Source organism: Mandrillus leucophaeus, unplaced genomic scaffold, assembly GCF_000951045.1.
Source record: "Mandrillus leucophaeus isolate KB7577 unplaced genomic scaffold, Mleu.le_1.0 Scaffold12, whole genome shotgun sequence".
NCBI lineage: Eukaryota > Metazoa > Chordata > Mammalia > Primates > Cercopithecidae > Mandrillus > Mandrillus leucophaeus.
The window spans coordinates 2,534,671-2,550,512 of record NW_012100320.1 but is presented as its reverse complement, the minus strand read 5'-3'; the positions used below and the strand labels follow the sequence as shown (position 1 = coordinate 2,550,512).

The 15,842-nt window shown below is 42.3% G+C and overlaps 1 protein-coding gene across 1 annotated transcript in view; it reads right to left on the bottom strand.

The window, feature by feature from the left end:
* Window positions 1-13,008, bottom strand: part of ZNF609 (zinc finger protein 609) — a 232,395-nt gene extending 219,387 nt beyond the window's left edge. Inside the window, exon 1 of the mRNA XM_011968025.1 lies at window positions 12,262-13,008. Within this exon, the coding sequence (XP_011823415.1) occupies window positions 12,262-13,008 (747 nt within the window). The remainder of the gene's footprint in view (window positions 1-12,261) is intronic.
* Window positions 13,009-15,842: the final 2,834 nt, after the last annotated feature.

The following is a 15,842-nucleotide window of genomic DNA, read 5'->3' as shown; positions in this document are numbered from 1 at the left end:
CCCGGCTAGTTTTTTGTATTTTTTAGTAGAGACAGGGTTTCACCGTGTTAGCCAGGATGGTCTCGATCTCCTGACCTCGTGATCCGCCCGTCTCGGCCTTCCAAAGTGCTGGGATTACAGGCTTGAGCCACCGCGCCCGGCCAAGCATGTTTACTTTGAATGCATCCAGAAGCAGACTCAGGAATAAGGTCTTTTTTGTATTGCTACATTATTTTTTTTTCGAATGTCATGAATTTCCAGAAAATTAGGAACACCTATTACCCAATATAAGCACAGAAATACATTTACAAACCAATGAGAAAAGAGACTGGTTTTGGATTAGCCATAAATTTTAATTATCCAAATCTGTCTCCTGCCCCTTTCTAATCTACATAGAAAAAAAGCACAAATAGCCTATATGTGGCAAATACATCTACTCATAAGAATTTTGCTTAAATTTGCCTTAAAAATTCTGAAACAATAATTTAAAACTGAATTAGTAACACAGATATGGATGCTCTACCTTAAAGGCTGTCAGAAATTCAATAATTAATTATCCTAATTAAGGTGATAATGAGAAATCAGGTTCATTATAGTTGAATTCCAAAATGCCTGACCCCAACATAAGCATCCTGTAGACTGAGCAATGAAAAAGAGTCGTTTTCACATGATAGTGATTTTTAACTAAGAGGAACATTACACGCACCTGTTGAACTTAAAAAATAAAAATTAAAAAAATAAGCGGGGTACGGTGGCTCATGCCTGTAATCCCAGAACTTTGGGAGGCTGAGGCGGGTGTATCACGAGGTCAGGAGATCAAAACCATCCTGGCCAACATGGTGAAATCCTGTCTCTACTAAAAATACAAAAATTAGCTGGGCATAGTGGAGTGTGCCTGTAATCCCAGCTACTTGGGAGGCTGAGGCAGGAGAATCGCTTGAAACCAGGAGGCAGAGGTTGCAGTGAGCTAAGATTGCGCCACTGCACTCCAGCCTGGCATCAGAGAGAGACTCCGGATTTAAAAAAAAAAAAAAAAAAAAGTACAGGCTTGGAGTCTCCAGCCCCAAAGATTTTATCCAATAGGACACTTAAACTTTGTAAAAGCTCCAGAAGTGACTGTGATATGCACCCTAAGCTAAAATGTCTCACAACCAAGAAACTCTGCAACCTGAATGTTAATTTCTATAACAGCATGCTGATGTGGTTGATCTAAGTATGATGACTATGTATACCTCCTTTCTTTTTCTTTTTTTTTTTTTTGAGACAGAGTTTCACTCTTGGTGCCCAGGCTGGAACGCAGTGGCCTGTTCTCAGCTCACTGCAACCTCCTCCTTCCAGGTTCAAGCAATTCTCCTGCCTCAGTCTCCCGAGTAGCTGGGATTACAGGCACACTCCACCATTCCACCATGCCTGGCTAAGTTTTTGTATTTTTAGTAGAGATGGAGTTTCACCGTGTTGGCCAGGCTGGTTTCAAACTCCTGACCTCAGATGATCCACCTTCCCCAGCCTCCCAAAGTGCTGGAATTACAGGCGTGAGCCACCATGCCCAGTCTCTATACCTCCTTTCTACAACACTCTGTTATTTTTCACTAAGGTTTGATTCAGTGCAGAGCTAAGTATCTGACTTCTGAAGAAACAAAAAAGAAAAAAAAAGGGACACATAAGCCAGGAAATATCTACTCTGAGCTGGGTGAGTTAGGTACCAGTTTATAAAAACTTTTTACAGTTAAGGAACCAAAAACAAACAAACAAACAAAAACAAAAAAAAATCAATCAATGCTATGTGGAAACCTGTAAAATAAAATAATAAAAGATAAAAATAAAAATAAAAATAAAAAAGAACTCATTACCAAATGAAAACAGACCCCAAGAAAGGATTTAATGCCCAGGTCTGGCTCATGAAAACATAATCTAGTATTTGCCACCAGGGCTGTAACCCAGCAGTCTTAAATTTAAAAAGCAATTAGAGTATTTCACAGGTGCACAAATTGTATGTCCCAATGGACAACAAACATTTCAGGGTAAAAACTGACCACCTCAAAACATCTAAAAACTGTCTTTTTTATTTCCTCACAAAAAAGTAGTAGCCTCCTTTTAAGCACAGGACATACATTCAAAAACGCCCAGTAGATATCTGAAATGGCAGATATTATCGAACCCTACATACACACTAGGTTTTTTTCTTTACATACGTACCTATAATAAAATTTAATTTATAAATTAGACACAGTAAGAGCAGGTGTGAGCAGTAAGACACAGGTTGTGAGCATGGTGGCTCACACCGTAATCCCAGCACTTTGGGAGGCTGAGGCAGGGGAATCACTTGAGCCCAGGAGTTTCAGACTAGTCTGGACAACTAGCAAGATCCCAACTGTATAAAAAATTTAAAAATTAGCCCGACGTGGTGATATATGCCTGCAGCCCCTGCTACTTGGAAGGCTGAGGCAGGAAGATCACTTGAGCCCAGGAGTTTGAGGCTGCAGTGAGCTGTGATCGTACTACTGCACTCTAGAACAGAGGGAGACCCTGTCTGTTAAAAACAAACAAACAAACAAACAAACAAACAAAAAACTAAAACAAAAAAACTAAAACTAAAAAACAAATTATAACAATGTGTTGTAATGAAAGTTATGTCAATATGGTGTCTTTTTCTTTCTCTCTATCAAAACACTGTTCTGTACTCACCCTCTTTGTGATGATGTGAGATGATAAAATGCCTACATGATGAGATGAAATGGGGTGAATAGTGTTTAAAACTTAGTGATTTATTTATCTCTGGAATTTTCCATTTAATATTTTCACATGTTGGTTGACTGAGGGTAAGTGAAATCACAGAGAACAAAAACAAGGATAAGTGGGAGACTACAGTACCTCAATCCTCATTCTTCTCTTGACTGTTCTGGCTACCTCAGCTAATCCCTTCAAAAGGCTAAAGTCTGTACCTTACAAGGATTAGCAGAGAGAGGAAAGAAACTTCCTATACGAAAACAATCATGTTATCTTCATTTCAATCTTTAGGAAAATAATTCAGAAGAAGCTGGTTATATCCAAAGAAACTGACCTTAATGGAGAATAAACAAAAGCCATGGTTCTCAACCTGAGATCAGCCCTCTGCCAAAAGAAGTCCAACAAACACTTCCAAACTGACCAAACAACAAAACCCCAAACTTCAATGCCTCTAAATGCTCTGAATCAATCTCTCCCTCAAGCCTTCTTGGAAATCAGTAGGAGTTGGAATATTAGCTATCATAAATTCATTATTTTCCAAAGCCTTCAGAGGATTAATTCTTCAAAATCTCTAAGGATATCCTTTCTCCTTAATTTCACAATGATCTCGCACCTCAAAGCTAAGAACAGTAACATCAGCAACAACTAACATTTATTGGTTACTTACTATAATGCTAGGCACTGTGCTGTGTGCTTAACATCTTTTTATCTCATTTAATCCTCACAATAACCCTATGAAGTCAGTACTATTATTTACTTTCTCCATTGAGACGAGAAAAGTGGGTCTTTTTTAAATATCTTTTCTGCTCTTCTGCTCTCAAAGTCCCAAACCCTTAGATATTCATTCCAATTTTAGGTTCCTGTCAGTTTGTCCACAAAGAGTTAAAGATATATACGGATATCACTCAAAGAAGAGAAAAAAATCATACCTACTGCCCAGTGTTACATTTTACCCTTTCAAGTTTTTGGAAATTTCAATTTCACTATTAAGAGGGACGGGTGCTCTACAATAGTAGATATCAAACTTTAGTGTGTATCACAATCAACAGGACCGCTAATGTTAAAATGCAAGTTGTTGGGTCTCAGCTGGGCACAGTGGCTCACGCCTGTAACCCCAACACTTTGGGAGGCCAAGGCAGGAGGATCGCTTGAGGTTAGGAGTTCAAGACCAGCCTGGACAACATAGTGAGACCCCGTCTCTAAAAAAATTTTTAAATTAGCTGGGTGTGATGGCACACACTTGTAGTCCCAGCTACTGGGGAGGTAGGAAGTGAGGTAGGAGAATCACTTGAGCATGGGAGGTTGAGGCTGCAGTGAGCCTTGATTGTGCCACTATATTCCAGCCTGGGCAACAAAGTAAGATCCTGTTTCAAAAGAAAAAAAAAATTGCTGGGTCTCAAGTCTAGAGTTTCTAACTTTAGGGCCTGGGAAGAGGTCTGAGATCCAAATTTTTATCAAATTCTCAGATGCTGCTGATACAGGGCCCATTACTTTATATGAAGGGAAAAGGAAGTAATCCCCTCTCACCTTAGCTATCACCTCATGTGAAGACACTTCTCTACAGAGTACTTTCAACAAGACAGACACTTAGGGTTTAAAATACCTCCAGGGTCTGAAAGCTTAAAGATTTCTTTCTTTTTCTTCCCCACTTCACACCAAGGCTTCAATGGCACTACTAACATGAAAGTACATGAAATCCAGAAAAAGGAAAATTAAGGACAGAATGTTTGTAAACTTTGCTAAGAACTTCTTACCGCTCACATTTTACCTCAGCCTGAAGTCTTTCCTTTAGGCCTCCTTGAGCAACAGATGCCAAAAGTAAAGTAGATTCCTTTGTAATACCAACCCCCAAAACAAGGATGGGCTCTTAAAATATAACAGAGCTTTGCCCTATGAACAGAAAATCTCAAAATGCTCCAAATTCCTCCTTAGTTCACCTTAGCTATCACAAAGGTCTCTCTTTTATCACACTACCCTTCATCTCAAAAGAGCCATTGCTCTTACCCAGGACTGACCCAAAGCCTACACTTTCTTAGGCAGCTTAAATATTGATTATGCCAATGTCATCTAGGAGGAGTGACTTTAGGGAATAGGATTTGTTAAAAATGTCTCCTTGGTCAGCCAGGAAAGGTTCTTCTGTGGGTGCCCTGAACCATGACTAAACTGTACTGAGAGAAATATATTTTAAAATATTAATATGGTCTGGCACCTTCCTGATGCTAATGGTTCCAGGCCCACCCCAATGGCACAACTGGGAAATTAATTGAAGAGAAAAGCCATCTTCCCTCTGCTCTCTACTTTCAGATGCTCCTCCTCCACAGCTTTGCCATGCACAGACTCATTCTATACATATACACAGAGATAGGACATGTTCATACACACAAATAACTCTCCACAGGAACTGAAAATCAAAGCCTAACCCCATGGTTTTTAAGTGAGCAAGTCCAATTTCCTTCTTTGTAGCTCTTGACACATGCTGGCTGGGAGCCGTCTGGAGTTTTTCTGCCTTGTCCCTGCACCAGAAGGCTCTGCACTGCAGGTCAGGGGATGATAAGGAAATGAACAGTGTAATTTCCAAGGCCTCTGAACACAGCCCTGTCAGCAGCTCTGGAGGCGGGTTACTCAAGCATGGCTTGAAGAGTGAAAACCACAGAGAGAGGGCTCAGACAGCCAGCAGTGGCAGGATCTCAGCTGTGTGTGTTACTGCCACCTCCAGCCTGAAAGCCCAAGCCCTGCTGCCTCCCTGGATGAGCTCTGCTGGTAAAAGCTCTTATACCCAAATGGCAAAAATATAAGTTCACACTGGGGGAGGAAGATTAAGGGCTAAGACTTAGATTTTTTTCCACACACTCTTGTGTAGAAACAAAAACACTTAGTGCTACTCCTGTGTCCGTGAGATTGCATATGCCGGCAAAACTACAGTAACATCCATCCAACATACCCAAACCCACATCAGGGATATGGCCAGAAAGGAAGCTCGATTCATATCGAAGTCTGAAATTCAACATATGAAGTCTGAAATTCAACAGGCCACTTCAATATACCGTAGGCTAATTTTTGGTCTTCCCCCTACCTCCAACTATAAATATCAGGGGCTTTAGAACACATCACCACCATGAAAATTTCCCCACCTAGATTTTGAACTTCTTCAGACCATAGTGCTAAAAATCTTAGCTAACATGTTTATCTGTTCATACTGGGATTCCTGTAAAGTGGAATGTTGTTGTATTTCAGTACATTATTGCCTAAATAACAGACTAAAACCACTTTCCACTCAAACTGTATTTTTCTTTTTTCTAATATTTATTGAATGCTTCCCAAGTGCCAGGCACTAAGTGTCTTATATGAATTAGCTAACTTAATCTAAAGACAAATTTAATAAGGTCGGGTGTGGCGGCTCACACCTATAATCTCAGCACTTTGGGAGGCCAAGGTGGGTGGATCACTTGAGTCCAGGAGCTCAAGACCAGCCTGGTCAACACAGTGAAACCCTGTCTCTACTAAAAATACAAAAATTAGCCAGGCGTGGTGGTGCATGCCTGTAATCCCAGCTACTCTGGAGGCTAAGGCAGAGGTTACAATGAGCAGAGATTGCACCACTGCACTCCAGCCTGGGCAGCAGAGTGAGACTCCTTCTCATAAATAAATAAATAAATAAACACAAACTTATGTAGGTGCTGTTTCTCTCATTTTGCAGATAAGAAAACTGAGGAAGAACAATTAAGAAACTTGGTCAAGATCACTCAGTAAGTAAGTGCAAAGGTAGGAAAGAAAGCCAGGTAGTCTGGCTCCAGAGTTCACATTTTTAAAAAAATTTATTATTTTTTTGAGATGAAGTCTCACTCTGTTGCCCAGGCTGGAGTGCACTAGTGTGATCACAGCTCACTACTGCAAACTGAACCTCCCAGTCTCAAGCCAGGACGCCTGGCTAGAGTTTATGCTCTTAGCCACTAAATTATACATAAGAGTTGATGCGAAAATCAAGTTTAGAAGGCTGGTGTTTTAAATGAGAAGTGGCCCCAATACCTATCTTGAAAGGAAAATTCACAAAAGGTTCTCAAACTTTGATGTATATAGCAATTATCAGAAGAGACTTCTGGAAGTACAGATTTCCGGGCCCTTACCCCAAAAACTTATTTAGCAGATCTGGGGTAGGGTCCAAGAACATGCACTTTTGATACTCTGGTGATGTACATGGTTTTATGGGACACCCTTTTAGGAACTCTGCTCTAGATGGTAAACTGTAAGCTCCTCAAAAAGCAGAGACTATTTCTGTTTTATTCACCAGTGTATACCCAATACCAGGTAGAAAATCTAGTATCTAAAATGCATCCAATTAATGTACTGACTGAACGAAAAGTGATAAAAATTATCCAACAGTTTATCTTCTCTACAAAATACTTAGTAATATCCACGATACATTTGAAGGTCTGCCTATTAGTGATGTGTCCAAGGAAGAAGCACTAGAACAGAGTTTTTTTCTTACCTGCAATTGCCAAGTAAAGAAAGAATTATTCCTCAATTATTACAATGAAAATTTGGCTGAATGAAATATTCCAGAACACACACACACACATATCATAAGTAGTCAAGCTCAAAGTAGCAGTTTTAAAGTAACTTTTCTTCTTTATAAATAACAGGATAGGTTCAATGCCAGCTGTAATGGTTATTCTTTGCAAACATCATTCATTACCTTACCTAAAATCCTAAACTCAAAGATCCTTTGTTTATTGAGTGTCTACAGTATTAAAGTCACTGTGAAAAACAAGTGAAAGCAGTTTTGGGGTAAAAGCAATTTTGGAGTATGTAAGCCTTTTCATCTAATGTTTCAAGGTAGTCTTTACATTGGAAAAATGGCTGGGTGTGGTGGCACACACTTGTAGTCCCAGCTACTCGCGAGGCCAAGGCAGAAGTGCATAAGTGAGACCAAGGCAGAAGTGCATAAGCCCAGGAGTTCAAGATCAGCATAGGCAACATGGCGAGACCCTGCCTTAAAAGTAAGAAAATAGGCTGGGCGTGGTGACTCATGCCTGTTATCTCTGCACTTTGGGAGGCCAAAGCAGGTGGATCACTTGAAGTCAGGAGTTTGAGACCAGCCTGGCCAACATGGTGAAACCCTATCCCTACTAAAATAAAAAAAAAAATTAGCCAGACATGGTGGTGCGCACTTGTAATCCCAGCTACTCGGGGAGCTAAGGCAGGAGAATCGCTGGAACTCAGAGGCAGAGGCTGCAATGAGCTGAGATCGTGCCACTGCACTCCGGCTTAGGTGACAGAGTGAGTCTCTATCTCAAAAATAATAATACTAAGAAAATAACAAATAAAGTGAGAAAATGGAGAATCACAACATGCCATGAGAATTTGGTGTCTGCAAATCTGGCTTTGCCAGTGACTACCTGTGAGATGCTGGGCAAGTCACAAGACCTCACTGGTCTTAGTTTCTTCTATAAAATGAGGAAATTGGACAAGATAATCTTTTTCTGGGACCACCTTGAATTACAACACCTAGAAGGAAAACAGAGTTTCTGAATGAAAAAATAAATTAAGCTTGTAGTTACAGAATGCAACTCTGTCCGACATAAATATCAACTTCTTTTTAATGTTTTCCATGAAGGAAAATGCTTGAGGGCATTTGGTTTCAGGAAGCAAAGCTGACTGCTATGCCATCAATAGCTGAGAAATAACAGCTAGTGGAAGAAGGTGTTAAGAAAGCCTTGGATCAGAAGGAATAAAAGAGACCTGACCTTGGTTGGGCAATGAGGGACTGCAATACAAGAGAACTGAGCTAGAAGGCACAAATTAGGGCAGGAATACAAAACCAACAGCAAAGGAAGATGTTCTTAAGAACACAGGATATGATAGCACGCATGATCAGAAGTTGAAAGAGCAAAGAGCACATTTTATGGTTTTCTTTGTATCCTAAACTAATGGGGGAAGTGGTAAATATATGCGGCATTCTGAAAGCAGCAGAAGCTGACATTCAAACACGGGAAAAGCAAAGTGCAGTGTTCCTACCTTGCAAGATCAAAAGCAGCAGCTAAAGACATGTGAGGGGGAGTTTCTGGTTGGAAACTTCTAGATCCTTTCTTTAACTACTAGAGCCTACTTGGCTATTTTATATCATTTGGGGGAAAAGAAGGAGTCTCACCTTAAACTCCTGGTCATAAGCCCTGACAAAGTCAGCACAGATAGATCGTTGCCATCTGTGGTTTGTAAATTCCTTTTTTCTTTCCTGTCAGAGTGGCGACATAAGCACTAAGCTCAGGACACTGAGACAGGCGCCTGCCCTCCTCCCTACCTCCCCTTCCATCCCTAACTTAACAACTCATCAATCAAACCAAAGGCAAGGGAACAGGCAGGAGCCGGAAGGCTCTGTCTTGTTTATTCCTCAACATTCCCTCCCCCATCTCTTCAGCTGGCAGGAAGTATGAGGCAGAAGTGTTCAATAACAATTCAGAGCAGCAGCAGTTGCTAAGAGCCATCTCTGGTCTCTCCTAGAACTCTGGGAAACAGCACAGAGAGAGCCCTGTCAGAGGAAGGTATGATGAGCAAAAGTGGGATCCCATGAAGGGAAATCCACATCCTCATCTGATAGAAAATTTCCTAGGCCATAGCCTGAGATATCTACCTTCACAAGAGAGAAGAGCATGAGATAGGGCATGAGATAGGTAATTTTTTTCTCTCTCTCTCTCTCTTTTTTTCTTTTGAGACAAGGTCTGGCTCTATTGCCTAGGCTGGAGTCCAGTGGTGCCATCTCAGCTCAATGCATCCTCTGCCTCCCAGGTTCAAGCTATCCTTCCACCTCAGCCTCCCCAGTAGCTGGGACTGCGGGTACACACCACCCATGCCTGGCTAATTTTTGTAGTTTTTGTAGAGATGGGGTTTCACCATGTTGCCTAGGCTGGTCTCAAACTCCTGAGCTTAAGCAATCTGCCCACCTCGGCCTCCCAAAGTGCTGGGATTACGGGCATGAGTCACCAGGCCCAGCCAGTAATTTCAATATTCAAATCTTCCTCATTGGCGAGTAGTCAACATTGCAACTCTGCATCACAGACTTCAGTCAAGAAACTTCCCAAATTTTATGAGTTCTTCCTCTTCATGACAGCTCCCAGTTTAGAGGATGCAATTTCTAGATCATATCAAAACATCTGTTTAGCTATTTTGGTTCTGTTGGTTGTCCCTACATAGAAACATCACAAACCACAGGCAAGCCCATTTCTCAGAGAGAAGATTTTAAAGAAGTTTTCAAAGACTTTGCTTATAAATTATAGTACTAATCATTGAATACTCACTGAGCACCTCTTATGCCCCAAACCGAGAGATTCTTGTTTCTCAAAAGCTGCTCCTCTGCATGGTTCCTAACTTTCTTTCCTTTAACTTGCCCCTTCTGCTGCTCCCAGTCCAGAAATGTTCTCTCCCTGCACAGCATGTTTTAATCTCCTAGCAACTTCCAAACATTTATTTCAATAATTATTTATTTCAATAGCCAAAGGTAATATGGAAAGGCACCCCCAGAACCAGACTGTCCAAAAGGGTTGAGGGAACAGGGAAAGGAATGGAGAAAGCAGGTTCTTGCTTACAGCAATTTTCTCTTTCAAAAACTGAAGCACAGTCTCTTTCCCTTTTCTTTCTCGTTCTGCTGTCCCACTCTCACAGTCTCCCTGGGAGGCAAAGCTTGCATGACAAAGCAACATTATTAAGGGACAAAATTCCCTGGCACCAAGACGTATTCTTAGCTGAATATACTGCATCTTTTAGCTCAATTATAATCTGAAGGGCAGCCACCCAATCAGTCCCTGCACCTATATGTGAGAAAATGGGTTCCATTTGCTTCTCTGTTAGAGACAATCATGGACATTTACACTTAAATCCAATATAAAGCTAAGCAATATTAATCCTTTCAACCACAGACTACTACAGGGCTTAGAAGGTTGCAACAGGAGTCAAGTACTCTAAAATTTAGACAGGAGAATGAAGGTCATCCTCAGAAGTACTTTTTAGCACAGGAAGAATAATGATTATGAATATGGATATATGGCAAGAGTTTCTTGAAGCCAGATGTAGGGAACAGTCTAATGGGCCTGGAACAGAAGCAACAACTGCTAGTACTCCTAAGCCTCTTTAAAACAGTATTATCCATCTGTACCCGACAGAAAATAGCAAATCACAGCCAGCACAGGATGAGCCAAGCTAGTAACCAGCTGGAACTTAACTCTGCTGAAGTGGACTATAGCATCTGCCACCCAAACACAGGCAGCCTCTCTGGCAGCTGCCACTGGTAAAAGGGAATGAGCCACTGTATTATTAGTGGAAGAAACTCACAGCCCTGTTACTGGAGAGGCCCAGATGTTGCTAAGAGCTACAGATGTGCCAGAGGCAAAGACCAAAATACCGACAGCAAAGAAAGCATGAGCTACCACTGGAATCCAGGCACCACCACCCAAACATACACAGCCAGCCTTTATTTATTAACACTTACATATGGAAATAGGTATTCCCTGCTGCAGCTGATGTAATTACAGAGAAATCAATTTATACTGCATCTGCTGGGATCAGCTGAAAGCACAGGGTGAGCAGAACACAGAGCAGAAAATCAAGAGCCAATGAACAGCTCACCACAAGGCCACTGTTTTGCAGGAAATTATAAGCTGCTGAACTTTAAAGCTGCCTGAGCTGACCCGAGACTCACACCTATTCTCCTCCAGCCCTGCAAGTTCCATTTCCTGAAGCATGAACTAAGATCATCTCCCCAGAGGAGGGACCAGTTCTAACCCCTCCTGGGGCTGCAGGCACCTATCCTTTTAAGTTAAGCAGAAGGCAAGGTATCATTATACTGTTTGGCAGCTATTAAACCACCAGGAGACTTTGATTCCTAATAGTTGTGGGAGATACCTGGCACAAAGCTACACCTTTAGTGGCCAAAGAATCTCTTTCTAGGCCAAACTGTCATAGCCACAACAGTAACTCATAAGATCTAAGTACCTCAAAGTACAATGAGTACCTCTTGCCCCAAAAATGTGCCCCTTTGCTCTTTGGTAGCCAGCAATAGAACACTTGGTAGATATGCCATGAAATTTAACCCTTTGTTCTACCAGAGACCCAACAGCACCATTTATCCCATCAAGAACCGTACTCAATCTATATTATGACCAAAGGTGTATTGTTTATCAACTATTATGAGTCTGATGATGAAATGCCAGTCAAGCTGGGAACCAAATAAAGGTTTGATGCCAATCTCTACCAACAAGTGTCTGAGTTGGGCAAAGACAAGGTGGGAAGGTCTCAACTCAGACTACAGAAAGTTCATTTTACAAAGTAGCTGCCCCCAACAACAAATATCCTGTTCCAAAATGTCCAGGCCTGCTGTAAATGAGTCTGTAGGGGAATCCTCTAATTTGGAACAAAACCACATTATCATTACCAGCTGCTCTGACCTTGTAATTGGTCATTACCCACACTAATAAGCCTCCCACAGAGTACACATAGTGTTCGGCAGTTAGTCCAGGGCAGTTCTGACTGGCAGTCAGTGGGCAGCCATATCTGGCCACCTCTTACCTTTTCAGACTTGACTTTCTTTAGCGGGCGACACTCATTCTCCCCTTCCTCTGGCTCCGGTTTAGTTCCCAAAGGATTGAGCGCTGCCCCAGGCTCAATAGCTATACTCCCAAGTGGTTCCACAGCTCCTGTATCCACCCCTGCACTTCCATCATACTGACCACCCCGTCCTCCCAAGGGAACTGGCTGGAGGACCCCAGGATCCTTTTCTGAACAAGTCCCCACTCCTTCGCTTCTCTCCTTCTTGCTCTTAGATGAGCTGTTCTCCTTCTCCTTTTTGGAACCGGCTACACTGCGGGATGCCTTTGCGGCCTTCTCTGAGCCCTTGGGAGCAATAGCAGCAACCAGGCCTCCAGCATTGGCACCATCTCCTGAGCGCCCCTGCACCTCTTTCTTGCTAGCTGCCCCCTCACTTGGAGTGAACAGGGAAGTCCCTGGAGTGGGTTTGCTAGTGTCTTTGCCACTCTTATTCCTTTTGGATTTTGATTTGCCTTCCTTCCCTTGAGGACCTGGCACTGGGGTCACAAACTTGATGTTGTCTGGTAGTGTGGCCACAGCATTGGGAGCCGGTATCCCCACCTCCTTTGAGCCTGACATTTCCAGTTTCTGCTGGTCCTTTTCCAGATCGGCGTCCAGGTCAATGATGAGATTCCCTACTCCAATGTCCCATTCATCCCCACTGTCGTATGTCTCAACCGGGTTTGCATCCACTCCTTTCCCTCCGGAGGCTCCACTGCTCAAGGACATCTTAGAGTCAACGTCCCACCTCAAGATTCAAGGCTCTTCCTTGCCCCCAGCTTTCCTATTTTCAGCTTCAGCTATGTTCTCAGACCTGCCACATTGGTCAGTACATGCCCAGTGGACAACATCATTGCTGGAAAAAGAAAATTTAAAAAGCTGTTAAAGGAAACAATACAGACAAGAGACGCCGGAAATAAACTCCCACACAAAAAAAGACCCTTCCTATGGGGCTATCATATCACAACAGGCAGGACAAACAGGTTCAATTGTATTTCTAACCAAGTTACATTGGACCTAAGGAAAAATCAATTCCCACTCCATCTCCCTAGGGGAAAGTACAGTATTTCCAATTGCCCAGAGATTCCATGGTAAGTCTTAACTAGGAGTCCTCTAGAGTTAATTTCCCATTCCTAAGAGAACTATTTCTATTACCCCTGTCAGCTGGCAATCCTCCCTCAATCAATACAGGTCCTGGCATATCATAGATTCAAGCTCCAGCACAACTTTACTCATGCCCCCATTTCTCCTTGCTTTTTCTTACATTATCAGAGACTCGGGACATGATCTAGCAAAAGCTTTAAAAACCCTCTAATAGGGTCTGTCTCTAGTACAAATAGTATAGATTCCTCCTATCACTGGGAAGGAAAAGTCTTATAGTTAAGAATAAAAGAGAAAAACAAGCAGAACTGGGGAAAATGCAACTTCAGGACAGGGGGATAAGACTGAACTAGGGACAATCTCAGAGGGGACTCAACCAATCAGCTTAAGTTCAGAGAAGCTAAATCAGCCTTCTCAAACTCCAGGTTTCAAATTATATCTCAATAGCAGGATTCAAAGTGGCCTTTCCCACTAAAATAGGAAGACACACCAAAAAAAAAAAAAAAGAAAAATGTTTACTCTATGAAAAACTGGACACTACTAAAAATCCTAACACCAGGATGTAGGATAACTCTTCACTTTCTCATGTAATACTGATGGCACTGTTTTGACAAACACCAGGCCTCACACCACAGGAAACAGAGATTGGCTACAAAAGGGGGTGGTGGTGATGGGGTATTAAAAAGGCAATTTACAGCCAGGCACCGTGGCTCATGCCTGTAATCCCAGCACTTTGGGAGGCAGAGGCAGGTGAATCACCTGAGGTCAGGAGTTCAAGATCAGCCTGGCCAACATGGCAAAACTCTGTCTTTACTAAAAATACAAAAATTAGCCGGATGAGGTGTCAGACACCTGTAATCCCAGCTACTCGGGAGGCTGAGGCAGGAGAATCACTTGTACCTGGGAGGCAGAGGTTGCAGTGAGCTGAGATCACGCCACTGCACTCCAGCCTGGGTGACAGAGTAAGACTCTGTCTACACTATCTCCTGACTAACGAGACTTGAGGAGTGTGTCATCTAGAAAACCTGGCAGTCAACATATACCATCCAGTATTATTTTATGATAAAGCCAAAGAGTTCTGTTCTTGCTTATTCCTCTGTCCACCATCTTTCTGCATCCATTAAATTTTTTTTTTTTTTTTTTTTGAGTCAGAGTCTTGTTCTATTGCCCAGGCTGGAGTACAGTGGCGTGATCTCGGCTAACTGCAACCTCTGCCTCCCAGGTTTAAGCAATTCTCTTACCTCAGCCTCCCAAGAGGCTGGGATTACAGGCATGCACCACAATGACCGGCTAACTTTTGTATTTTTAGTAGAGATGGGGTTTCGCCACGTTGGCCAGGCTGGTCTCGACCTCCTGACCTCATGTGATCTGCCTGCCTCGACCTTCCAAAGTGTTGGGATTACAGGTGTGAGCCACTGTGTCCAGCCAAAAAGTAATTTTTATAAGATAATTGAGTAGAAAGAACAAGCCAGTGGTGTCACAGTGAATTCTGCAAAGTGGATCTCTAACTTTATAGAGATCTGTAAATGCTACAGATAGGATAGAGACAGGACAAATTGTACTTTTTTACCTACTCCCTCAGAGTAATGTCAAAGAACTAGGGTGTAGGGGCAAGAAAAGATGTCACAGGAGGAGAACAAAGGAGCGGAGCCAGGTGAATGCCTGCTAGCAACTGGAATTTAAGAGGAAGAGGTGTGCACATTTATCTGCTGTTTAGCTGTAGATGTGGAAAGAAAATACATCCATTACCCAAGTGGAGATCTTAGTGTTAACAGCAACCAACCACTATTTATTAGTAAATGCCAAGTCTACATAGATCCTACTTTATGAGAGAAAAGCAAAAAGTGGGGGTGGGGGATATGATGTAGAAACTATGAAAAAAAGTTACCCACAAGGTAAAGGAAACATAATCTCTTACAAAGTGATACCTCGAGGCCAGGCATGGTGGCTCACGCCTGTAATCCCAGCACTTTGGAAGGCCAAGGCAGGAGAATCACTTGAGCCCAGGAGTTCGAGACCAGTCTGGGCAACATGGCAAAACCCCGTCTCTATAAAAAATACAAAAATTAGCTGGGTGTGATGGTAATGCCTGTAGCCCCAGCTACTCAGGGAGCTGAAAGGTGGGAGGACGGCTTGAGCCTGGGAGGTCAAGACTGCAGTGACCTGAGGTTGTGCCACTTCACTCCAGCCTGGATGACAGAGCGAGACACTGTCTCAAAAAAAAAAAAAAAAAAAAAGAAAAAGAAATGATACTCTGAAAATGATCTAGGATTCTGAAGAAATCAGTAAGCTATTTGGAATTCTCAACACTACACAAGAAGACTTGGCCTCCATGAAACAGCATAGTAGATACCTGTTCATTTGTTAGAAAATCTTTTATTTATTGCCTATGATGTGCCAAGCACTAAATAGGTGCTGAAAATACAGCAGCAAATAAGACAGTGAGTAAGGCAATGGAACAC